At 41.9% G+C, this 26517-nt stretch overlaps 1 protein-coding gene across 2 annotated transcripts in view; it reads left to right on the forward strand.

The window, feature by feature from the left end:
• Positions 1 to 26517, forward strand: part of LOC141099767 (NFX1-type zinc finger-containing protein 1-like) — a 486056-nt gene that overhangs the window by 103469 nt on the left and 356070 nt on the right. For both annotated transcript variants that reach the window (XM_073587805.1, XM_073587806.1), the window contains 3 exons: positions 9686 to 9862; positions 19137 to 19343; positions 20249 to 21829. In XM_073587805.1, coding sequence (XP_073443906.1) covers positions 9686 to 9862; positions 19137 to 19343; positions 20249 to 21829 — 1965 coding nt within the window. The remainder of the gene's footprint in view (positions 1 to 9685; positions 9863 to 19136; positions 19344 to 20248; positions 21830 to 26517) is intronic.

The following is a 26517-nucleotide window of genomic DNA, read 5'->3' on the forward strand; positions in this document are numbered from 1 at the left end:
AGGGCTTATTTTTAGCACGCTGATCTGATGTTTTTATTGATACTATTTTGGTGTACATACGATCTTTTGATCGCCTATATAGCATTTCATTGCAATGTTGCAGCAACCCAAAAAACTTAATTCTGGCGTTTTGATTTTTTTCTCGTTACGCCATTTACTGATTGGATTAATTCTTTTTATATATTCATAGATCGGGTGATTCTGAACGCGGCGATACTTAATATGTGTATTTTTTTATTTTTTTGTTTTATTTTGAATGGGGAAAATGGGGGTGATTTGAACTTTTATATTTTTAAAACATTTTAACATTTTTTTAAAACTTTTTACTTGCTTCAATAGTCTCCATGGGAGACTAGAAGCTGCGATCAGCCCTGCTCTATGTAGCATAAATACTCACTTACTGTGAGCGCCAACCTCTCGGTGGCACTCATAGTCATCTGGCAATGACAGTCACAGAGGGGTCGCGTGCATGTTAAATGCTGCTGTCAGAGATTGACAGCGACATTTAACATGTTAACAGCTGCAGGTGGATCACGATTCCACCCGTGGCTGTTAGGGGCACATGACAGCTGTCATGTGCTGAAAAAGGTGTGGGGTCCGGCGATGAGCCCACACCAAACGGGGTGACGTTCAATGTTGGATATGTACATCATGGGATGTTAAAGCGTTAATATATAAACTAGAGAGACTTAAACAAAATTCCCTATACTGTGTCCTGCTTGACAATGGAGGTTTCCAAGGAAAACTGTAGGAGACATCAGCGCAAAATAGGATCTTATCCGAGAAACATTGTGAGCTTTACACTCAGATTAAACTCACCTGTTTAATATGAAAAAACAGCATATAGTGCAATATAAGCTGCAGCAGATCCACGGGTCAGCTAGTGACCATCAGATATCAATAGTTCAGAGGGAGTTTGTGGATGGTTTCCGCGCATGTATTACATGTGGTTTTCCTGAAGAAAAAGTAACCTTGTACTTCCAAATGCATCAAAATAAACCATAATTTTACTACACTGGGACATATGTCTTAAATTCTGTCGGAAACCATCCACAAGCTCCCTCTGACCTATTGATGACAATGGAGGTTGGCACCCTTTGTTTCTACGGTATGGAGCGCCGACTCGCCAGCGGCTGTCCTTGATGACCCTGTTATGTCCCTATTAAAAAGTATATGGATCCTTCCAAAACACCCTGATACCTGTAGAATACAAATTACGCAAAGAGAATGATTGAATCAAAGTTATGGTGAGCTGGTTAATATTTAATCACCAACAGTATTAAGTACCTAGCTGGCTAAGATTTAGAAGCAAAACCAACTATGCACGTATGTACGCCTAATGCTGGTTGATTTGATAATAGGTTTTATACAGATATTTAACTAGAACAGAAGTATAGGCAACCACACGAAATACGACATCTAGATCCAAAATAGTATAGCAAAATATCACTTTATTAGAAAACCAGGACAAAACAGGAAAAATGGGGGAACAGGTGCAGAAGACAATAAAGTGCAACAGTGCTGAAAGACACGCCGAAGACCTGACAAAAAAACGCACTAAACAGTATCTATATATAGTACGCTGTAAACACAGCAGTTCAATGAAGTTGAATATGCCACATCAATATAGAGGTAACTCTCCAATAATATGTATTCCATCCTTAAATCACCATAATCCAGGCACTAAAAGGTTGAATTTAATTTAGGTTATATTCCTATCCCAGAGGATGTGCCCCTTGGTATTAAACTAACCCCTTTCAGATCACTCCATTGGTGTATTATATCTAGATTTGAGCGAGATAACCAAGATAAGGATTAATAGAATTCTCACTAATCTCCGACATAACTCCCATGGTATCCATACAATCATACAATATCATCAATCAATAAGAGCTAATAGCTATATGTAATAGATACCAAACCCCAACCGGTAATAATACAGTAACGCCATCACAGAATGTAACCGAGGGGGGAAAAAAAAAGGGGGAGAAAGAAAGAGCACTGGAGCGGGGGTGAATACCCGATATCAACTGTATGGACACTCGTACAAACAGGCAGGAGAGAGAGCAAAGGAGCGAGGATGGATACCCGGTAATTACCTGTGTGGACACTTGTGCGGTCAGGCAGGGACACGGCGTGTCTCCCCGACGCGCGTTTCGGAGCGAGGCTCCTTCATCAGGGGGCGTGATAGAGAGGAGAGTGCAGAGATTAAAATAGCGCCGGACTGGAAGGCCTCTGACGCGTACCGGAAGTGACGCGTGCGTCGCCATGACAACCCGGAGAGCAAAGTGCACGCCGCGTCATGCAGTGGGAGGCTCCGGAGGATTACCGGGGTCCGCCCCATACATAAAGACACCGCGGTCACCATACACGCCCGGGGCATGGTGCGCATGCGTCATAGGGACGCTGACATGGCCATAAAAGTTCTCATAGGGGAACCAACATGAGAGAGAAAAAAAGAATAAGAATGTTCAAAACGTATTAACCCCATAGGTGCTTTATGTAAAAGAACCCTTGTTGTAGCAAATTATCACAACCGATATAAAGAATAGGATTATTAGATGGCATATATCCAAAAAGGGCCTCACAGAACAGATCATCATTAGAAAATATAAAATTGCCTAAAAAGATATATCTGTATCTCACCAATTACCAAAAAGGTAAACTATGTAGTTATAAAAAACATAGTAACAGCAACTAATAAGAGACAATCATCATAATATCTATAATATCGCAAGGTTATATATCTAAACAGCATACAATTCTCTTAATCTAAACACACAATCATATAGATCCAGGATAGATAATGAGTCACTTCACATAAAATTGTAGGTAATGCAGGAGTCCTCCATAGCATAAGTATCTCTATTCTCCATATCATCTCAATTGGGAGAACTTCATTAGGAGAATCCAAAGATCTTCTTCCCCGACGAGAAACACATGTTGAAGAGGCACATTCATCAGATCCCTTCCAAGCGCAAGAAGAAAATCTAAAAATTATTCAAGCAACACAAAATTAAAATTAAATTAAAAACAAATACAGCACTGTAGCACATATGTCCACCGCAACACTGCCCCACAGAAAGAGGTGTCACAGGAATGGAGCATATGATAAGTTTTTATTCAACCCTAGTGGATGGACCGCATTCAAAGCCCAAATTCACCGTGTCTCCTTTTGGGCAAGGCGTTGGGATATTCTCCCACCCCGTATCCCCGGATCCACCATATCAATTCTCCTTACTTTGAGGCCTTTACTATTACAGTCATGGAAGATTTTAAAATGTCTCGGAATCGTTTTTAGCAGATGTACATCAGTTTCATTAGCTGCGGCCTCAATGCCTAAAACATGCTCCCTGACCCTAATCTTAAGTTGTCGGGTAGTCAACCCAACATAGATTAGGGAACAGGGACATGTGGCATAGTAGACCACGTTCTGAGACATAGACGTAATAGATTTCGATATTTTGTATACCTTATTACCCGAAGAATCTGTAAATGTATCCTATCTCACCATATTGGCACATGCCACACAGTGGCCACAGGCGGCACTGCCGCCACCCTTCTTGCGTGTAAAGTTATCCAGAAATGTCCTAGGGGGATCCCCAACATAGTGGCTATGTACCAAATGATCTCCCAGATTTTTGGCCCTCCTAAACGTAATCTGTGGTGTATCGGGAATGATTTTCGCAATTATTGGGTCTGTTTTTAAAATTGGCCAAGATTTCTTCAAAATGGTCCGCATCTGTTCTGAACGGTAATTAAAATTAGTAATAAACCTCACAACGTCTGACTTGACTGGTGCATCTCTTGGTTTGTACAAAAGAGCATTCCTGTCACTAAATTTAGCACGTAAATACGCTCTTTTAATGGAACGGTTGCTATAACCTCTCTCTGAAAAACGAGTCATCATATCCCTGACCAGATCCTCAAATTCTTCCATCGTTGAACAAATGCGTCGAAGGCGCAGGAACTGCCCTATGGGTACCGACCGTACCATATGTGGTGGGTGAGAGGAGGATGCGTGCAAAAGCATGTTCGTAGACGTCGGTTTTCTATAGATGGTGGTCTGAACAGTCCCTTCTCCATCCCTACTTATCAACACATCTAAAAACTCCACTTTGAATTTATCAAAAGTGGCGGTAAGATGTATGTTGCGATTACCGTCATTTAGATGTCCAATGAACTCTTCTAGTAGTCCACTATCCCCTTGCCAGATCAAAAAAATGTCATCTATGTAACGCGTCCATAAAAGGATGCGCTCCATAGATGACAGTCGATCTGACATCAGGAGGTCCCTCTCCCACAGCCCCAGGAACAGATTTGCATATGAGGGCGCATAGGCCGCCCCCATCGCTGTCCCCTGGAGCTGCAGGAAAAAGGACCCCCTGAAGAGGAAAAAATTATGGGTCAAGGCAAATTCCAGGACCTCTAAAACCAGGGTCCTCAAACCCAATGAGATCTTAGACATGGATAAGAAAAATTCTGTAGCCTGCAGGCCATCCTCATGTCGGATATTAGTATATAGTGATTCCACGTCCATGGTACAGAGGAACGTGTCATCATCTAAGGTGAGGCCATCAGTCTTACGCAAAAGTTGGTTTGTGTCCTTTAAGTATGAGGGCAGATCTTCAACTAATGGTTGGAGTATTGAGTCCAGCCACTTATTCACACACTCCAGATGTGGGAATGGTGGATTCAACCACAAACAGCGTAGACCACAATTGCTTGGTTATAATTTTGGCCTCCAACCCCCTCGTTAGGATCACCCTGAGCTGCGAGCAAAAGGTGGACAAGGGGTTAAATGTTAATCTCTTGTAGCACGTAGTATTATTCAATTGACGCATCGCTTCTTTCTCATAGGCCTGTTTAGACCATACTACAATGTTACCCCCCTTGTCCACCGGTTTGATCACAACATCAGGGAGGCCTTTCAGGTATGCTAGCCGTCTCCTCTCCTCCCCAGACAAATTATCTTTTTGGATGTATTGTGGTACATTCAGAAATTCATTAGTCACCACCTTCACAAAGAGGTCTATCGCACTGCAATTCGAAAGGGGGGGAATTTCTTTGAACATATCTTCAAGGAGGGAGGTATCTTACCTCCCTCAGGAGTTAGGTGTTCCTCTGATAAATCTTCGAGAGTTCTCAGTGCCGACTGTTCTTCTGTGGGGAACAATGTATATAAATTATCATCAAAGAAGAATCGCTTAAAAAGAAGGGATCTGGCAAAAATATTCAAATCTTTGATAGCTGTAAACCCATTAAAGCCCGCCACAGGTGAAAAAGATAACCTTTGTGTAACAAGGTACAGTCCGCTTGTGTAAGTACGTGACTACTCAGATTAATTACCTTGTTATCACTGGCCGGAGCCCTCTGTAGAGCGATTCTTCTTTCTCTTGTAAGGATGATAATTATAATTTCTCATTCTCCCATAATTCATGCCGGAACGAGTAACAAATGAGGAGGTGGAGGCATCCGACTGTGTACTAAGGGAGGATACTGAGGTGTTGGATGTACTACGATGTAGCGATGGTGCATGTGTCGTTGGTTTTCTCCAATAATATACACTTTTGTTTTGGTAATCCTTCAGATCTATATTAAATTTAGATGTCTGCGTCTGATTAATCTTTTTCACCACCGTATCCACTGCTTTTTCCGAAACATCCTCATACAACTTTAGTTGTTCTGCTGAGCAATTAGCTCGCAACTCAGTCAGGGTTTAATCAATGTCCTTATCCAGACTATCAATTGTTTTGGTATTTAGCCCCACTAACAATTTCATAAGAGTCATAGAGCATGTCCCACATGCATCCTCCCACCCATATACAAAGTCGGCATCATCAATAGGGAAGGTGGGTAGCACCCGGACCTGGAGACCCCTGGGTATCATGTTTTTGACAATGCACTTCTCAAGAAAAATTCTGTTCCACCAGATCTTTGTTCTTTTGATTAACATTTTTTTGGACAGATTCAAATGTAACATCATTCCTGTGTACACCAGCCCTCATACCACTGGTCCCGTCATGTCCAAAGACTTCATCTACTTGTCCTAGCCAGGATTTCTCCCTGGCCTTGTAGTCCATGTTACCGAAGCAACACCCTGTGCATAACACAGAAAATTGGTATAATATCACAGCAAAGGTAAAAAACAGCATGCTTTAATCAATATCCATAAATAGGTGCTGTTTTCAAAAAGGAGCGGACATTTAAGGACCCATCGTTACAATGCAGAACAGAAGTGTGGATGACCACACGAAATACGACATCTAGATCCAAAATAGTATAGCAAGATATCGCTTTATCAAAAAACCAGAACAAAACAGGGAAAATGGGGGAACAGGTGCAGAAGACAATAAAGTGCAACAGTGCTGAAAGACGCTCCAAAGACCTGACAAAAAAAACGCACTAAACAGTATCTATATATAGTACGCTGTAAACACAGCAGATCAATGAAGTTGAATATGCCACATCAATATAGAGGTAACTCTCCAATAATAAGTATTCCATCCTTAAATCACCATAATCCAGGCACTAAAAGGTTGAATTTAAATTAGGTTATATTCCTATCCCAGAGGATGTGACCCTTGATATTAAACTAACCCCTTAGCAGATCACTCCATCGATGTATTATATCTAGATTTGAGCGAGATAACCAAGATAAGGATTAATAGAATTCTCACTAATCTCTGCCATAACTCCCATGGTATCCATAGAATCATACAATATCACCAATCAATAAGAGCTAATAGCTATATGTAATAGATACCAAACCCCCACCGGTAATAATACAGTAACGCCATCACAGAATGTAACCGAGGGGGGGGGGAGAAAGAAAGAGCACCAGAGCGCGGGTAAATACCCAATATCAACTGTATGGACACTCGTGCAAACAGGCAGGAGAGAGCGCAAAGGAGCGGGGATGGATACCCGGTAATTACCTGAGTGGACACTCGTGTGGTCAGACAGGGACACGGCGCGTCTCCCCGACGCGTGTTTCGGAGCGAGGCTCCTTTGTCGACATATCCATAAGCATTATAAGGGATCAGGGTAAGTAGTCATATGCTCATCTTGGTTGTCTTAGAGGAGTTCACCATCTCCGTGGCAGGAATTCCCATTGTCATATTCAAGCCTTAATCAAGCACAAACCATAATGAGGTAACATGTAGCAGCATCCTAAATTAGTACCCAACGCATTTCCCCCCCTTGAAATTCTTAGGGGTTCATCAGGGGATCAGAAGGCCACATCAGGATAAAAGTTTAACTTTCCCTGGTTAAGACTAACTCCCTATTTGTTGTTTTTTACATATATATATATATATATATATATATATGTATTTGAAACATGTTTTTAGCTTTTCATAATTAAAAGTTATATTTTAGGGGACCATTTTTTCATGGTTTTCTATTTTTTTTTTAATATCCTCTCACCCAGCCTGGTTACAGGCAACAAGGATAAATCAAACATAATGTGGCTATTGTATAAAGGCAATTTTTGCTGTGGGCACTCAAGGTGTGGTTTATGTAAATATAGGAAAAAAAATCTTTTTTTTTAGTAATCAGACTCCAAACGTGCATATGATATTAAAACGTTTATTGATTGCAACATCACACATGTTGTGGTCTCAGTAGAGTGCTGTGTGTGTTGCATGCAATATATCTGTTCACTAGACGAAAATAAAAGATTAATATATCAGAACATACGATGCAGTTCCTGACTCCTTGAAAATTAAACATTCCATGTCTGGTTTATCCAGGCATTTTCATGAAATACACCCAGGTGAAATGATAAAACTAATTTCACATATTCATTATTGTGTGGCTTTATGGATAATATTTGTACATATTAATTTTCTTATTTAGTTTTGTCATTTATAAAATCTGTCTATGTGAATGAACATATATGTAAATAATCTTGTCTTCAGTGTGACACATAGGGTTAATAATGAGGACAATCATGATGTTTTCCACACGCCCCTTTCTGGAGCATGTTCTATATAACCTTATCCTTTTTATACGCTACTTGTCAGGACTAAGAGCTTGTACAGCTCGAAACGCATTGACTTAGTGTTAATATGTCATTTTAATTCTTTTCTATATTTTAATAAGGCCTAATAAAATGTGATGTTTTACATATTTCTGGGGGATTTTGCGGTTGTTGGATTTTTTCCTCTTTTTCATGATTGGAGAGCTACTAGAAGTGTTTGTAATGAGACTCAACTCTGCATCACTGCCCTTCTCCCACACTGACTGCTGGAGATGAGAACTGAAAGCTTTCTGTTAATTACAGTGAGGAGATCAGACTGGTTGACAATACATGTCACACAATGAACCTGTTCTGAGCTACTGTGGGTATGTACTTCTTGTCCCATTATGTTTCTGTCTTCTTATGATTGGTGAACATTCAAAAGAGGAAGAAATACACGCCCCTAGTGCAATCTCTCTGGCAATGCCCACTTGGACAAACATTTCTAACTGTTTAGGTGCCAAGTACTTTGATCACTAATATCTCTGCAATGGAGAGGCAAAATTATAAACAAAAAAGTTTAATTCTGCTTGCAGACACTATTACATTGTGTCTTGTTCCACACTTGGTGAAAGGTTCTCTTTAAATAAATATGGTAAATACATTTCCATCTATACGACCTATGTACCAACTATTGTACGTATATGTGAGTGCACTATTGGAATAATAGTATCGGACACACATTTCTTACAGTGTAACCATATATAATATCGATAAGCTACAAAATACTGTACAATCCAATGGTAAAAATGTTTTAAACAAATTACATACCGTACTTTGTCATTCAGCTGGAATTTAAAATACTGCCCACATTAGTATCAGACAGATTGTTTGTCATATAGCATATGTTCCTAACACATAACTGTAATATAATGTGGTGCATCACAAAATAAGAAGCAGCAGATCAAGAAGAATGGAGCAAGTACAACATTTTTGTAACTGAAAAAAACTAAGTGATGATTAGAACATATTTTGTTTGCATTGGCAGATTAGATTTTCTTTCTGGCGCTTCTCTGCCCTTATGAACGTGCTTCATAGGCTATGTGCACACGGTGCAGAATCACCTGCGGGTTTTTCCGCGCGGAACCGCAGGTAAAACCGCAGGTAAAGTGACCTGCGGTTTTTCTGCGGTTTGGTCTGCGGTTTTGCCCTGTGGTTTCACACCTCTAATATGTTAAAGGTGTGAAACCGCTGCGGAATCCGCCCAAACAATTGACATGCTGCGGTTTGTAAACCGCAGCAAAACCGCGCGGAAAAAGCCGCACCGTCAGCACAGCGTTTTTGAAACCCCATAGGGTTTCATTGTACTGTACTTGGTCTGCGGAACTGCTGTGTTTCCGCAGGGCCAAAACCGCTGCGGAAACGCAGCAGAATCCGCAACGTGTGCACATAGCCTTACTGTTTGATAATCTACACAACTTCTTAAAGGAATTTTACTGTAATTTTAAATTAAACAGTTCATCATTTATTGAATTCTGGGAATGTGCGGTATGTAAAACAGCAAAGCAAGATGAGGTAGAAAAGGAGATGTGCGTAACCTTTGCCATTTGCTTGCTTCTCCTAAATGCCATAAATGCAGTAATGTACAAGTTTGCTATGCCTTTTCTTTTTATTAAACTGGCAAAAGAGTAAGACTGTTGCTTCTGTTACATTTCCTTTTAGATGACTCATTGAGGACATTAGGTGCAGCTAGCGACGTTTCTGATGTTTCTAACATAAAAAGTAAAGCGCATAAAAATCAAAAAGGAAAACCACAGTCTGAGAGCAGAGGTGGAACAGGGACAAGACAGAAGGTGCATCATACCGCAGGAGGTGCTCAGCACAGCAAAATGTCTTCCGGTAAGCAGCCAAAATATCACAGACAATTTCTTAAGGGGAATTTGTAACATTTGTAAGTAGAGATACTGCAGGATACCTGCTTTCTTGAGCTCCCTTCCTATGAAATTCAACTTTTATTCATAGGCAAATTCTGAAAGTGTCCTGGTGGACGTATCTGTGCACTCGCAGTTCTCTGCTCCTCTAGTCTTCTCTTCTCTTCACCTACATTTCAAGATTGACAATGGAGAAGCAGAGGTGACATGCAGCAGAGCCTCTGTTTCCATTGAAATGAAGGCATCTGGTGAACTTGTCTAGAACTTCTCTTTCCATAATTAGTATGGAGAGGGTTCCTTCAGCTGCAGTCATTTTTTCACAGAGTGAATATAATTATCTGTCTTTGACTGCAGTGGTAGGTTTTCTGCATAAGTCCAATTGTGCACACAATCCATATGTACATGCATGTTCATACCAAGTTAGGCAAATACCGCACATTTAGGCTATGTGCACACTTTGCGGAATTGCAGTGGAAATTTCCGCGGGAATTCCGCAACTCCCTGCTGCGGGAAATACACTAGAATTCCGCATGTGTAATTCCCGCGTATTTCCCGCATTTTAATTAGCATTTTGCAAGCGTAATTAGCTTGCAGAATGCTAGCATTTTCCAAGCGATCTATAGCATCGCTTGGAAAACTGATTGACAGGTTGGTCACACTCGTCAAATTTAGTGTTTGACTAGTGTGACCAACGTTTTACTATTGAGGCTGCCTATGCAGCATCAGTAGTAAAAAGATATAAAGTTAAAAATAATAAAAAAAAATAAAAAATCGTGTTTTTTTCACCTTCCTGCTACGGTATCGCGAGACCGCTATTTCATCAAAGGACATTGTCGCAAGGCATAGCTGGGAACGGGACATGCCGGGAGCATCGCTGAGGCCTGGGGACTCTGCGTGGGATGCCGGAAGGTTAGAATCTCACGATTTTTTATTTTAATTCTTTTTTTAGCAGGGATATGGTACCCAGAGCCTGGAGGAGAGTTTCCTCTCCTCCAGACCGTGGGTACCATCCGCACATTTCCCTCTTACTTTGCGCATGGTGGGCATAGCCACATGCGGAAAGTAAGCGGAACAATGCATTCCTATGTGTGCGGAATTCCCGCGATTCCGCACAGCATGTGCGGAATGCCATTGAATACAATGGGTTGCTTATTTTATGCATTTTCGCAGCGTTTACATGGCAAAAACGCATAAAATCCACGGGAATTCTGGACGTGTCCACATAGCCTTAAGCCTAGGTTGATTTTTTGCATCTTCCTCATCCAACGCATAACATGCCTTTTGTGGCTTTAAGACGACAGGCGCCACCACAACTACATTGGGTCAGCTGATAGAGTCTCATATTTTGCTATTCTCTCAAAGACCATGTGATTCCCTTACTCATCATCTGTGAGCATCAAGTTTTGGAGAGAAGTTTGTATTGCAGATCGATGGTTAGTAGCGCTCATGGTTTTTTTGTGCCATTTCTCAGACTGGACTAACACTTCCTGTGTATCGTAATTTTCTACTGATGTTTGCAGCTGGTGTAGATTTTATATTAGCTGTTATTGATGCTTCTGTTGCAGCTGTAGTTATTCTTAAATTATGGCTTGCGCAAACTATTTCATATTCTCTTCCATTTCATCTACCTCTACTCAAAAATCTCTTTAAAGAGAACCTGTTACCAGAAAAAACACTATTAACCTGCAGATATGGACTTAATATGCAGATTATTAGTGTTACTAACCTGCCCAGCGCCTGCACGTAGTTGAATGCTGCGGGGAGAAAATGAACTTTTTTTCTCCCCGGCAGCATTCCGGTTTCTGTCACGGAGGCGACCTGGAACTCTGACGGGGAGAATGCAATTCTTGCAAATTGTTTAAAATGGCTGTGCATTTATAACCAAATCTTTCAGCCAATAATACAGTACTTTGCTATCAATTTACAGCTTTCCTGGATTCCTTATACCTAGCTCAGCTTTTCTGAAAGGGATATACTCTTCCTGGAGCCTAGTATACGTATGAAAGGCAACCTGGGAAAATATAGCAATCCCCTAAAATTTGTCCTGTCACTATCTCACTGAATGTATGTCAAATACCTGTAAGATGGTGAATAAGAGCTTATCTACATAGCATACAGTAAAAATAAAAAAAGGTAACACCCTTCACCCAATGTCCAAAGATGCAGCTCATCCTGGCAAAGTTAGCAGTACAGTACATATAGAGTACAGTATTATTATTATTTATTTATATAGCACCATTGATTCCATGGTGCTGTACATGAGAAGGAGTTACATAAAATGCAAATATCACTTACAGTAGACAAACTAACAAAGGTAGACTGGTACAGAGGGAAGAGGACCTTGTACTTGCGGGCTTACATTCTACAGTACTGCGAACTATCCCTTTTAGGTATATTGTGTTTAATTTATTTAATAAAAAGTCTTTCCTTCACACACTTTTTTTAACGCTATGGAACAAGAAATATATACTGTATATATTGTGACAAAGTCACTGGTAATGTACTGGAGGGGAGACATGTGTCACTACGCTTAATCGCGTCAGTGATGTGAAACCCAGAGTATTTTCCTCCAGCATATTAAGTGTTGTGAGGATTTATCTAACTTGCATAAATGGGCTGGTTTTTATGTGAACATCCATATAGTGTGTGGGAGGATGCCCACCTTATCTCCACCTGCAGAGCTGGCACTCCCGTGTGCTGACAGGACCTGCGTGATGTCACAGTCATGTGTTCAGTCACATGGGGGAGGAGTTACATGCTGGGGCTTAAATAGCTGGGCTCCAGAGACAGTCTTTGTTCAGCGGTACTGGGGAGAGGATTCGCCAGTGGTTTGTGTCCTGAGGAGGAAAGACTAAACCTGTGGTGCTGCAGAGCATGCAGTTACCTGCAAACGTATGGACTTTGTCCAGCATTTTTGTTTTCTTTGTTGTTTTCCTGTTTTTGCCTGAAGGGCTGTGTTCTACTTTCCCCTTGTTGTTGGTTTATGCTGCCATATAATAAACCAAACAAAGATTTAACCCCTTTACTCCCAAGGGTGGTTCGCATGTTAATGCCCGGGCCAATTTTTACACTTCTGACCACTGTCCCTTTATGAGGTAATAACTCTGGAACGCTTCCATGGATCCCAGTGATTCTGACATTGTTTTCTCATGACATATTGTACTTCATGTTAGTGGTAAAATTTCATTCATATAACTTGCGTTTATTTGTGAAAAAAACGGAAATTTGGCTAAAATTTTGAAAATTTCGCAATTTTCCAACTTTGAATTTTTATGCTCTTAAATCACAGAGATACGGCACACAAAAAACTTAATAAGTAACATTTCCCACATGTTTACTTTTCATCAGCACAATTTGGGAACCAAAATTTTTTTTTGTTAGGAAGTTATAAGGGTTAAAAGTTGACCAGCGATTTCTCATTTTTACAACACCATTTTATTTTTACGGACCACATCACATTTGAAGCCACTTTGAGGGGTCTATATGATAGAAAATACCGAAAAGTGACACCATTCTAAAAACTGCACCCCTCAAGGTGCTTAAAACCAGATTCAAGAAGTTTATTAACCCTTCAGGTGCTTCGCAGGAATTTTTTGAATGTTTAAAAAAAAAATGAACATTTAACTTTTTGTCACAAAAAAAATTACTTCAGGTTCAATTTTTTTATTTTACTAACTGTGGCAGGGCTAAGGGTCGTGTAATCGATGGGAGATATGTGCCTCATAAATGGCTTGTCTCTATAATGTAAGGCATAAGTAAAGCATACCAGATATTATTATTGTTGTTGTTTGAAGGACCTGTGGTGAGGTCACATTCAGGTGACCATTCAACTGCTGGGTTCATGGGTGTGGCCAAAGCCTTATAATGTGGCCTGCTCCTGAACCAGGGAGTTGTGTGTGGGGAGGACTAAGCCTCCCATGTGTGCTGAGACTCCTGGTCTGAGTCTACAACCACGGACATTTGTGTTCTTTTGCCTGAGCTAAAGGTTCCTTTTGGTGTTACGCTGCCTTGTGTGTTTATGACGTGAATAAACCACATGAACTTTGGAAGAACCTGCATCATATTTGTCTCCCGCTGCACCTAAGCGAGTCACATCCCTACACAACGGTAAAAGGAGAAATCTGACTGGAAAAGTTATTGTGCAATTTGTCCTGAGTACACTGATACCTGACATGTGGGGGGAACCACTGTTTGTGCGCATGGCAGAGCTCGGAAGGGAAGGAGCACGGTTTGACTTTTTCACTGCAAAATTGGCTGGAATTCAGATCGGATGCCATGTCAAGTTTGGAGAGCTCCTGATATGCCTAAACAGTGGAAACCCCCCAGAAGTGACCTCCACTTTGGAAACTAGACCCCCCCAAGGAACTTATCTAGATATGTGGTGAGCCATACAATTAAAAAAACATATTTTCTCCACAAAAATGATCTTTTCAACCCCAATTTTTATTTTTCCAAGGGTAACAGGAACCCAAAAGTTATTGTGCAATTTTTCCTGAGTACGCTGATACCCCATATGTGGGGATAAACCACTATTTGGGCGCATGGCAGAGCTCGGAAGGGAAGTAGCGCTATTTGACTTTTTTGGCTGGAATTGAGATCAGACGCTATGTCGCGTTTGGAAAGCCCCTGATGTGTCAAAACAGTGAAAACCCCCCTAATTCTAACTCCAACCCTAACCCCAACACACCCCTAGCCCTAACCCTAGCCCTAATGGGAAAATGGAAATAAATACATTTTTTTTATTTTATTATTTTTCCCTAACTAAGTGGGTGATAACGGGGGGTTTGATTTACTATTTATAGCGTTTTTTATATTTGGCAACTGTCGCACGCTAAAAGACGCTTTTTATTGTAAAAATAGTTTATTCATCACCACATTTTGAGAGCTACAATTTTTCCATATTTTGACCCACCGAGTCATGTGAGGTCTTATTTTTTGCGTGACGAGTTGACGTTTTTATTGGTACTATTTTTGTGCATGTGACTTTTTTTGATCGCTTTTTATTCCAATTTTGGGACGCAGAATGAACAAACACCAGTGTTTCATGAATTTCTTTTGGGGGGTGCGTTTACTCTATTCTGCGTGTGGTAAAATTGATAAAGCGGTTTTATTCTTCGGGTCAGTACGGTTACAGTGATACCTCATTTATGTCTTGTTTTATGTCTTGGCGCTTTTATGCAATGAAAACAATTTTATATAAAAAATAATTATTTTTGCATCGCTTTATTCTGCGAGCTATAACTTTTTTATTTTTTCGCTGATGACGCTGTATGGTGGCTAGTTTTTTGCGGGACAAGATGATGTTTTAAGCGGTACCATGGTTATTTATATCCGTCGTTTTGATCGCGCGTTATTGCACTTTTTGTTCGGTGGTATGATGATAAAGCATTATTTTTTGCTTTGTTTTTTAATTTTATTTTTTAAGGGGTTCAATAAAGGGGTTAACTAGTGGGACAATTTTATAGGGCGGGTCGTTACGGATGCGACAATACCAAATATGTGTACTTTTATTGTTTTTTTTTTATTTTCAAAAAATGAATTTATTAGGGAATATTTTTTTCTCATTTATTTAGCGATTTTTTTTTTATTAATTATTTTCCCTTTTTTTTTTTTTTTACTTTATTACATTGTCCCAGGGGGGACATCACTGTCATGTGACAGATCGCTGATCTGTCACATCACAGATCGCTGTGACAGATCAGCGATCTGACACAGGCGCTGCATAGGCTTCCTCATGCCTGCGCTCTGCAGGTCCATCTTCTTTGACAACTTCAGCATTGTAGGCCCTTGTTCTCCCTACACCCTGAGGATATGTTCAGGTACCGTTGAGACCGCGGGGAGAAAAGAAACCGGATACAAAGTGGAGTTCATAGATGGCCAGACCTGCCTATCATTACTGACCATCCTGGAGTGCAACCAGATTCCTGACATCAGGACAGAAATACCTTCACGGGAGGTGGCGAGACATCACCCCCATCTAAAACGTATAGCCCACCTGATACCTGAGATGGATCCAGGAACCCCAATAGCTCTACTTCTGGAGAGAGATATACTACAAGTCCACAAGGATAGGGAATGTATAAACGGCTCCAGGAACGCTCCGTACGCACAGAGGCACGACCTTGGATGGGTCATCATAGGAGACGTCTGCCTAGGAGGAGCACACAAGCCGGCCTTAGTCGACAGCATGCTTACCAATACACTTGAAAATGGACGTCCGTCTCTCTTCCAGCCATGTAAGAGTAGTTTCCTGGTAAAAGAGTTGCCACACAATGCTCCTCTACCTTGTCCATTAGCTGATCCTTCCTGTTAAGACCACACATGTGATGGCGACCAAGATCACATAGGGTGCACAGTTTTCCACAGAACAAAAGAGGACAACAAGGTAGCAATGTCCATAGAAGGCCAACTGTTTTTGGACATCATGGATCGAGAGATGGTAAGAGATGAGTCAAAGAGTTGGATGGCCCCTCTACCATTTAAACCCCAGAGGCAACGCTTACCCAACAACAGAGAACCTGTCTACTGTCGATTTGTCTCCCTCAAATGCAAATTTCAGAAGGAACCTGAAATGAGAGAGCATTTCTTTGCCTTCATGGAGAAAATACTTCAGAATGGCCATGCAGAAATTGACCTGGAAATCAAGGACGTTGAGTTCTACTCAGACAGCAAGGTAGTGCTTGGGTACATTTGTAACGAAACTCGACGCTTTTATGTTTACGTCAGCAATGGGGTGCTAAGGATCAGGAGATCCACTTGCCCTAAACAGTGGCACTATGTGTCCACACACCACAATCCTGCGGACCATGCAACTAGACCCGTTGAATCTGGACACCTTAAGGACACAACCTGGTTTACGGGCCCTGCATTCTTATGCCGTACAATGTCTTACAGTGACGAATCAGACACCTTTGAACTGGTAGATCCAGATGCAGGTGAAGAAATCCGCCCTCAGGAATCCGCTCTAAGTACGGTGACTTCAGACAATCACCTCCAATCCCATAATTTCAGCAGGTTTTCAACCTGGACCTCACTTGTTCGTGCCATTGCTTGTTTAAGTCATGTGGCTCAGTTTTACAAGTCAACATCACCCACCAGTCAGAAGTCTTGTAAAGGTTGACACCATTGCAAACATGCATTTACCTCTCCGAACCTGGAAAATGCCAAAAACACGATAATTCGTGTAATGCTAAAGAAATATACAATCTCAACAAAGGTCAACCCATTTGTAGAGACAGTATCTTGAAAAAGCTTGATCCAATAATTGACCAAAATAATCTCATAAGAGTTGGAGGTCGTCTTCAGGAAGCCAAGGTGGAATCCGTGGAAAAACACCCTGTAATAATTCCTGGTCATCATCATGTGACTACTCTGCTTGTACAGCACCATCATGTTTTGGTGAAACATCAGGGCCGATTGTTTACCGAAGGGAATCTATGAACTGCTGGACTATGCATAGTCGGAGCAAAGAGATGTGTGAGTAAACCCATCTTCAACTGTGTGACTTGTCGCAAACTCCGAGGCGCGACTCAAAGCCCAAAGATGGCCAATCTCCCATCAGACAGACTTAGTATGGATCCTCCCTTTACCAACGTCGGACTGGATGTATTCGGGCCATGGTCTGTGGTTGCACGGCACACCAGAAGAGCCCAAGCCAACGCAAAACGCTGGGCAGTTATGTTTACCTGCATGTCCATCAGAGCGGTCCATATCGAAGTGATTGAATCCATGGACACATCAAGTTTCATAAAGGCCCTCTGACGTTTCATTGCCATCAGAGGCACCGTGAAACACATTCGCTCTGACAGAGACACAAATTTCGTAGGAGCAGTGAAAGAACTCCAAATTCCTTCCAACCTAGACATTGCCAGTGTGGAAAGATACCTGAATGAATAGGGATGTACCTGGACCTTCAATTTACCACACTCTTCTCACATGGGAGGTGCTTGGGAGAGGATGATAGGAATAGCACGCAGAATCTTAGACTCTATCTTCTTGCAAGAAGGTAGCACAAGACTTACACATGAAGGTTTGACTACATTCTTGGCAGAAGTTTCATCCATCATAAGTGCCAGACCATTGACTGCGCTCTCCAGTGATGCTGAAGATCCAACCGTTCTCACTCTCGCCATGTTACTCACTCAGAAAACCGACACTCCTAGCACTCCACTGGGAGAATTCAGCAACAAGGACCTCTACAGACATCAATGGAGACAAGTTCAAAGCCTCTCCAATACTTTCTGGGACAGATGGAGACAGCAATATCTCTCCACCTTACAGCCTAGGAAGAAGTGGCAGATCGATAGGCCGAACATCAAACCCGGTAATATTGTGCTCTTGAAAGACAGCCAGTCACACCGAAATGAGTGGCCACTAGGCCTCATCACCAAAGTATTCCCAAGCAAGGACGAGAAGGTGCGCAAGGTTGAGGTCAAAGTATGGAAAGCTGGGGAGAGTAAACTATTCCTCAGACTAGTGGCGGAACTAGTTATATTGCTTTCGCCAAAGGAGCCTGTAAGTGGCATTAGTGAATGCCAAGCGGGGAGTGTTCTGCCCTCTGAATAGTGCAAAGAATGTTTGTATTATATGCTGCGTTAGTTATAGCACCATCTAGTGGTGGCTTAATTTATAGCAGTGTCTTTGATAGAATTTACAGTCTGACTTTAACAGAAGCAATGCACTATGGGATTGAAGCAATGCTTGTGGGAAGGAAGCAATGTATTCTGGGACAAAGAAGGGCCATTTTGCTTCTGTGTATATCATAGGATGCATGTGTTTACCTGTCCTCCATGCTAACTCCAATTTGAGTTTGTTATCCGGTAAAGCATATCTGGTAAGCTTAATCTTTTTTGCAATGCAGTGTGTGCAGAGAGTTTATTAGCTGTATAGCAGTCAATGCTGCCCAATACTTATGCATGTCATTGTATTCTTTACAGTTTTACCTCATGTTCTATACTCTTCACCAATAAACAAGTTAGACTACAGAGAACAGTCTGCTTATTTTGGAAGACAGAGCTGTGGTTTATGCTGTATGCTGGATTGCACAAGGTGTCAGCATGCCTGAAGGCAGAACAGATATCATAGGTTATCACAATAACTAACTGAAATCGTCGTATACCTTCGGGTCTAAATCCCCATAGACAGCGAAAAAAGGGAAATAGAAAGACACTAATCAGGTTTTTTTCATAAGGCATTTTTTTCTGAAGACCTTGTAGCACATTTTAACTTATTGTATCTTCCAGGTGCAGCTCAAGGATCCTACAGATATAGAACACAGCAAAATGACACAAGTGGTGGTAAAAGAAAAGATAATCCACAAATTCAGCCGTCAGACCATGGAAGCCAGCATCAGCATTATGGTCCACCGGAGAGGATATCAAATCGTGACAAAAGTCCTCCGCGATATGGTAGCCGAAACATGCCTGCATCTTTTAACACCGAGATGAAAGGTATCAAGAACCTTTTTTGCTATCTGTTCAAAATAAAACAGTAGCTTAAGGATGTCAAATGAAATCATTTTATATAAGGAAAAGTGTTCAGCTCATATTGAAATTGGAGGGGCACGGCAACACTGTGTGTTATTAGTTAAGATTTTCCAGATAGATATAGTAGTGAAAAAGGAAGGAACATGCTAGGGTAAATGAGAAAATAAAAGTTGTTTGGAAACATGTAGTGTAACGGTGTGTTAGTTTGCTAAATCAGAGCTTTAATTTGTCCAATATGAACACATATTTGTCTGAATGATATGGACAGCATTGACTGTGTTTTTTCAGAGCAACTTGTGCATGTTGAATGTTTGTAATTAATAGTTCATGTGAAGCTGTCAGCTTTCATAAAGTAGTGACAGACACAGGGGGCATGCAGATTTTTAGTTCCTGGTGCACGGATGGAAAGAAAATAAGAAAAATGGATGTATTCACCTGCTTTAACCCCTGTGGATCCAGCGCAGGCCACTCCGATAGTTTGCACTTGCACCAAAAGCGATTATGTCACCATTCTGTCACACTGGAACGTCACAGTATCTGAGAAACATCATTCTAGTCACCAGACCGCTGCAGCCAATCGCAGGTTTTAGTGGTCCAATGACATCATCACTTCTCATTCTGCTGTACAACCCCGCAGCAGCCTGTCCTTAATCCAGAGGGGTGATCGCCAGTGAGAATACCAGATTTTATTCTTTTCACCCCATGTATGCCCCCAGTAATGTTTTTATTAAGGTCAGGCAACCATTACTAAGTGACAACCTGCTGAACTCAGAATGTCTGTGACGGCCCTTGAAAAGGGCAGCATAAAGAAGTAGACACTTTACCCTTCAATAATAAATCTGATTTTTATTGTTTACCTTTCTCTGTAGCATCAAAAGCAAAAAGTGTACAAAGTCCTTTGGAGCGCTCCATCAAATCCAAGACAGGGGACAATAGAAGGAACAGAAATGACATGCTTGCAAGCCACAAAACTGGCAAAAATGAAAAAATAGATTTAAATGCAATTTACAAGCTTTCCACATTGGGACCATCCAAAATCATAATGAAACTGGCTGCTCCGGGAAGTGGACTAAGGGAATTTCTTAACGAAAATACAATAGATTTTCAAATAGCCGAAGGTTTCCTGAATATTTTAAGTACAATTATCCCAAGCACAACAAATCGAGAAAATTTAATATATATCCTAGGTCAAGTCCAAGGATCTGGTTTCCTGAAGCAAGTTCTTCCTTTTCACATGTTGGAGAGTTATAAAGCTATCACACAGCAGCACAGAAAATGTTTATTTTTTGAACATATTATTACTTTGGCCACGGAACTGGCAAGTATCTTTCCATCTAGTTCTTTCATGGAAGTAACTATAATTAAAACCCTTGTTCAAAATGCATTCCTTGACATGGAAAGTAATAGGAACACTGTGCCTGCAGAAAATAAGAAGAATTTGATGGATCTGGATAAGTTCCTTCAACATTTGCAAGAAAAGAAAGCAGAAGGAACTTTGAAATCAGACAATTACATTTACATTGTAGGAAACAAGGAGAGCAAAGAAAGTGACTTTCGACAACTATCAGTTTATCCAACCTATGAAGACATCTCTTTGTTTCAAAAGCCTTCAATGAGACCAAACATCATTGATGGATCCTATGCTGATGCTAGGTCTTACCTAGATACACATTTCCGCCTAATGCGAGAAGATTTCATTCGTCCTCTAAGAGATGGAATTTCAGCACTTGTTGCACTGAAGAAAGAGGATCTCGATAACGCAAAAATTGATGATATTCGAATTTATTTTGATGCTAAGATCTTATCTCCATTATGCACCCGTGCTGGAATAGTTCATGAGGTCAAGTTCAGTACCAAAAACTTGAAACATGTTCACTGGGAAATCTCAAAGCGTCTTATCTATGGATCTATTGTTTGCCTTTCTAATGACAATTTCCAAAAAATGCTTTTTGCCACTGTGGCAGATAGAAACGCTTCCGATCTCCGAAATGGGGTAATAGCCCTGATTTTTACAGAAGAAAGTCGGCAGCAGCTGGCACAATATGCAGTACATGATAATTTTCTCATGATTGAAGCCACAACCTATTTTGAAGCATATCGTCATGTGTTGGAAGGTTTGAAGGAAATGGCGGAGAGTGAAATTCCATTCCAGAATTACATTGTTTTCTGTAACACAGCAATGTCTCCACCTTTATATGTCTCTCAGAATTCTGATGGTTACACCTTGGAGAAGTTAATCAAATCTGGCAACTCTACCAAGAAAAAATATGAAATAGGAGCTGATGAACATCCATTACATGCTATTTTGTCAGACAAAAAGCAATTTAATGTCCTTGATTCCAGTACTTGGCCAACCAAAGAGGAACTGCAGCTTGACCAATCTCAATTTAGGGCATTTCAAATGGCTCTAACAAGCGAGCTTTCCATCATTCAAGGACCTCCAGGAACAGGTAAAAAAAAAAAAAAAAATATATATATATATATTTATATACTGGTTAATAATACTAGTAGATATCAGTCGTTTAAATGTATTTGTTTAAAGGAGACCTGTCACAAGCAGATATGTTTTTTACCTGCAGATATAGGGATAATTACAAGTAAATAGCATTTAAATCCTGTCAAGCCAGCCTACTGGATCAGTGACAACAGAGAGAAAATTAAGATTTATTCCTACAGCCACTCACTTCCAGTCATTGGGGAGGTCTAGGGATCACTTACAGCCACCGCTCTCTATTACAGTGAGCACCATGTTATCATTTCCCTATTTTTTGATTGACAGCTTGCTCAGCACACTTGAAAACCCAGCTGTCAATCAATGTGTTGGAAAGTTATTATAGCCTCGCACACTGTGTAAAGAGCAATGACTGTAAGTGATTCCTGTAACCCTTTTAATTGTAATGTTCTGTCACTAGAATAATCAAACTTTAATACTACTTAGGACCATTGGCAAGCCATTGATCTCAATTTAGGCAAACTTCAGTTTGTCTCTATTTTAAGAAAATCTGTAGCCTATGATCAATCTATTTGTAGTATATCAGCACAATTAGACCTATCATAATCTTTTGATATAGTAGAAATTGCAAACAATATTATGTAACAAAATGTATACAATAAATTGTAATGAATGCCATATTCAAATGTCACTGTCATGCCAGTGACTCGCAAGGATGGTAAGCGCCGCCCTACTCACAGCATACACTGTTTTGTTCCTCTTAGTGTCTGAGCTGCTTCTTGCAACATCTCCAACTCGCCTACATCTCTTGCTTCTGGAGAGTCTCCACCCAGCTATAAGGATGCACAGCCGGACTTTGCAGGAACTTGTAGCCACTAGATCCTGCTGTGATTAGCTTCCTTGGCTTATTACTCACTAGCAGCTGGGACATTGAACAGCTCCTCCCTCCATTCCTTGCCTGAGCTTAGCTTCTGTTGCAGGTAGAAACTTGTGCTCTGGCAAGGTGTTGTTTTGCTCCATTTATCCTGTTACCAACCCGGCTACATTAATCGTTCTTTCTCACCTCTCCGTTCCTGATCTCAGCAGCTTTGTATTCTGAACCATCACCATCAGAGGCTCTAGTGAAAACTGGGTAGTCACTTAGTCACACCCCTCCAGGGTAAGCTCGGCCAGTGACGCACTGGGCCCACACCCACTGTCATCACAGTAAGCTCAGGCCATGGACCCCGCTGAGCAGTCAGGACTCAGAGACCCTAAATAAAACGTACAAGTCCTGCCTGAGGAGGTTCATTCTCAGCATGAGAGTGAAGACCAGCTGAGGGAGGTAATTTCTGAAGGGGCAACTTAGCCGCAGGATTTGTCCAACTCCGTTTCCGCCCTGGCCGGCTCCCCATCCTTGACATGTCATCCCTCCTCAGGGTTGACATCCTTTCCACGGGAACCACATAAGGCTCCAGATTATGGGGAAGCAGCTGAACTTCAGCTTCCGATCCCATTCCACTACGATGGACATTCCAAAGAAACTTCAGAAACCGGTGCCAGATCCACTTCCCTCTCTACGCTCATCTCTTTCCATTGGACCAGACCAAGATTGCTTTTATTGTCTCTCTCGTGTCTGGTCAAGCCCTGGCTTTGTCAAATCCTATATGGGAATGTGGAAGTACAGTGACAAGCTATTTAGGGAGATTCCTGAAGGTGTTCAGAGTGGTGTTCAAGGAACAAGGCCGCACCTCTTCAGCCGCCTTGTCCCTTTTAACTCTTAGAGAGGTCGCGGACACCGTCCTTCAATATGCCAGTATACCAAACCTTGGCTGGCATGGGATGTAGAAGCCCTGGTGATGGCCTTCTGGCAGGGTCTGCCCGATTGTATTAAGAATGAATTTGTAGGCAGAGACCTACCATCTTCCTTGGATGTCCTTATCCACCAGGCTACCAGGATTGATCACTGTTTACTCTCTAGAACAAGCTCTAGAATTGCCTCATAACAGGAGATCACCTAAGCTGGCTCCAACCTTCCAGTTTCCCCTGCTGCCACAAGCCTTCTATAGAGCCAATGCAGGTAGAGTAGACCAAACTGTCTTTTCAAGAGTCACAGTGCAGGTTTGAAGAGAACGAGTGCATGTACTGCGGTGGCTATAGACAATATGTTCATCTGTGCCCACTGAGGCCTGAAAACTTCTGAGGGTACGTGTACACTCTGCGGATTGATCCGCGCGGATTTTGCAAAATCCGCAGGTAAATCCGCAGGTCAAAAGACCTGCAGTTTATCTGCGGATTAGCCTGTGGTTTTGCCCTGTGGTTTATCACCTATACAATGGAGGAGATGGTAAACCACAGCGGAATCCGCAGAAAGAATTGACATGTCAATTCTTTCTGCGGATTAGAAACCACAGCAAACCTGCGCGGAAAATTCCACACCGTCTGCACTACAGTTTCCATTTCCCATAGGATATTATGGTACTGTACACCTGCAGGACCAAAACCGCTGCGGATCCGCACCAGAATCCACAGCGTGTGCACACACCCTAACACCTAGGGTTTGTTTGATAGCTGACCCTAGGTGACAAAGATTGCTCTCCAAAACTAATGACCGAAGTCAACTTGGCCTGGGGGGGAGTCAATCTCCGCAACAGCCCATTTAGACTACGGTTTCCCTACCAACTTCATCCATCAGGACCTGGTTCATCAACTTTAGCTCCCTACACAACAGCCAGATCAACCCCTGGCTATTGCCTCTATTGATGGGCAACTCCTGGCAGCACATATACAATATATCATGGGACCAGCTTTATTGCAGATTAGAGTTCTAGAATTCCAAAAGAATTTCTTTGTACCGCACCTAAATCCATGAACTCTATTCTTCTGGGTTTTCCATGGCTGTGTCTACACACATTAGAAGTTGGTTGGTCCACTGGCCAGATGCTTCAGTGGGGACCGAATTGTGCGACCAACTGCTTAGCCACGGTCAAGTCCAAGTCTTCACCTTCCTTACCTTCGTAACTTTCTTCTCTGCCCACCTATTATCATGCCTGTGCACACGTCTTTTGTGAAAAGAAGGCAGAGGTCTTACAACCCTATAGACCTTATGATTGTCCCATCGACCTCTCCACCCTGGGGCTGGGTGTATCCCCTATCCCTGCCAGAGACTCATGCCATGTCAAAATGCATCACAGAAAATTTAGCCAATGGTTTCATCCATCAGTTCTCTTGTCCTGATGAAGCAGGCTTCTTCTTTGTGACAAAGGAAGATGGATCCTTACAACCTTTCATTGATTATCGGTGGTTTAACAAAATCACCATAAAGAACAAGTACCCTCTTCCGTGCTGACCTTTAAGCATTTGAAAGATGCCTTTGTGAAAGCTCTGGTGGTGCACCATCCTGATCCTAACAAACAGTTTCTTCTGGAAGTGTATGGCTCCTCTATCATTGCTGGGGCAGTGGTTCTGCAAAAAAAAACCTCTTTGGTGAAGTTTGCCTCTTGCACTTTTTCACTAAACTATTTTTTGCTGGTCTAGCAAAATTATACTACTGGGAACGTGAACTTTTGGCCTTTAAAATGATGCTTCAAAAATGGTGACATCTACTGGAAGGCGCTCTCCGACAATAATTTGCATGAGCCATAAAAATTTGAGCTTTCTGCAGTCCACCCAACGTTTGAATTCTTGTTAAGCCAGGTGGACACTCTTCTTCATCCGTTTTGACTTTAAGTTGCACTTCCATCCTGTGGAGAAGAATGGTAAAGCAGATGCCTTGTTTCGATCCTTTGATGTGACTGACTCTGTTTAGTAGTGACAGCACATCATCGACTGTCAGAATTGTTGAAACAGCCCCTGTTCTTCTGAAAGACATTCTTCCGGGTAAGACTCTTGTTCCTACTGCTAGGGGAAGGAGAATTCTGTCCTGGGGACACGAATCCAAACCATATGGGCATGCGCAAATCTATTGATTGTTGCTTGCCGCCTCTGGTGACCCTTGCTGGCCAAGGATGTTTGGGTCTTTGTAACTGCTCGTTCACAGAGCGACAGAAGTAAGTACTCCAGGAACAAGCCTACTGGCCTTCTTCATCCTCTGCCAGTAACTTCTGCTCTCTGGCAGCACATTGATATGGATTTCATCCTGGACCTGCCCCTCTGAGGGTTGCGACAACATCTGGATTTTGGTGGACCAGTTCTCAAAGATTGCTCACTTTATTCCTCTGGTCAATCATCCCTCCGCTCTCAAGCTCGCCACGCAGTACTTCTAGCATGTGTTTCATGTTAGTTCACCGCCGGCGCCCCTGCACATGTGCTCTCCTCCCCCCTAGGTGAACTTGCACCTGAGAAGCTACATCTGTGCTCCTGTATTTTGGCCATCCCATGTTCCTGTTCCACATTCCAGTCCTGCTTAGACAGTACCATCCCGCTATCCAGTTACTGGCCGGTTCTGCTTCCCCATCTCCTGGTAAGTTAGCTGCCACGGCTCCATGGGTCTGTCTTGGAGTAGCATATGGCATACACCTGGAGCCAAGTCTAACTCCAACATCAGGGCCTCTAGCAAAGAGTCAGGTACTCGCTTAGTTACACCTCTCCAGGCTCTTCTGGTCCATAGCACAATGGTTCTTCATCGACGTGTGTAAGTTTGCGAAAGCCATGGAATCTGCTGACTCTCATATCCCTCCTGTCTCGGACCTGTCAGAGAGATCACCA

The sequence above is a fragment of the Dendrobates tinctorius genome, unplaced genomic scaffold, assembly GCF_039654945.1.
Source record: "Dendrobates tinctorius isolate UK_male_01 unplaced genomic scaffold, ASM3965494v1 ptg000102l, whole genome shotgun sequence".
In the NCBI taxonomy this organism is placed as follows: domain Eukaryota; kingdom Metazoa; phylum Chordata; class Amphibia; order Anura; family Dendrobatidae; genus Dendrobates; species Dendrobates tinctorius.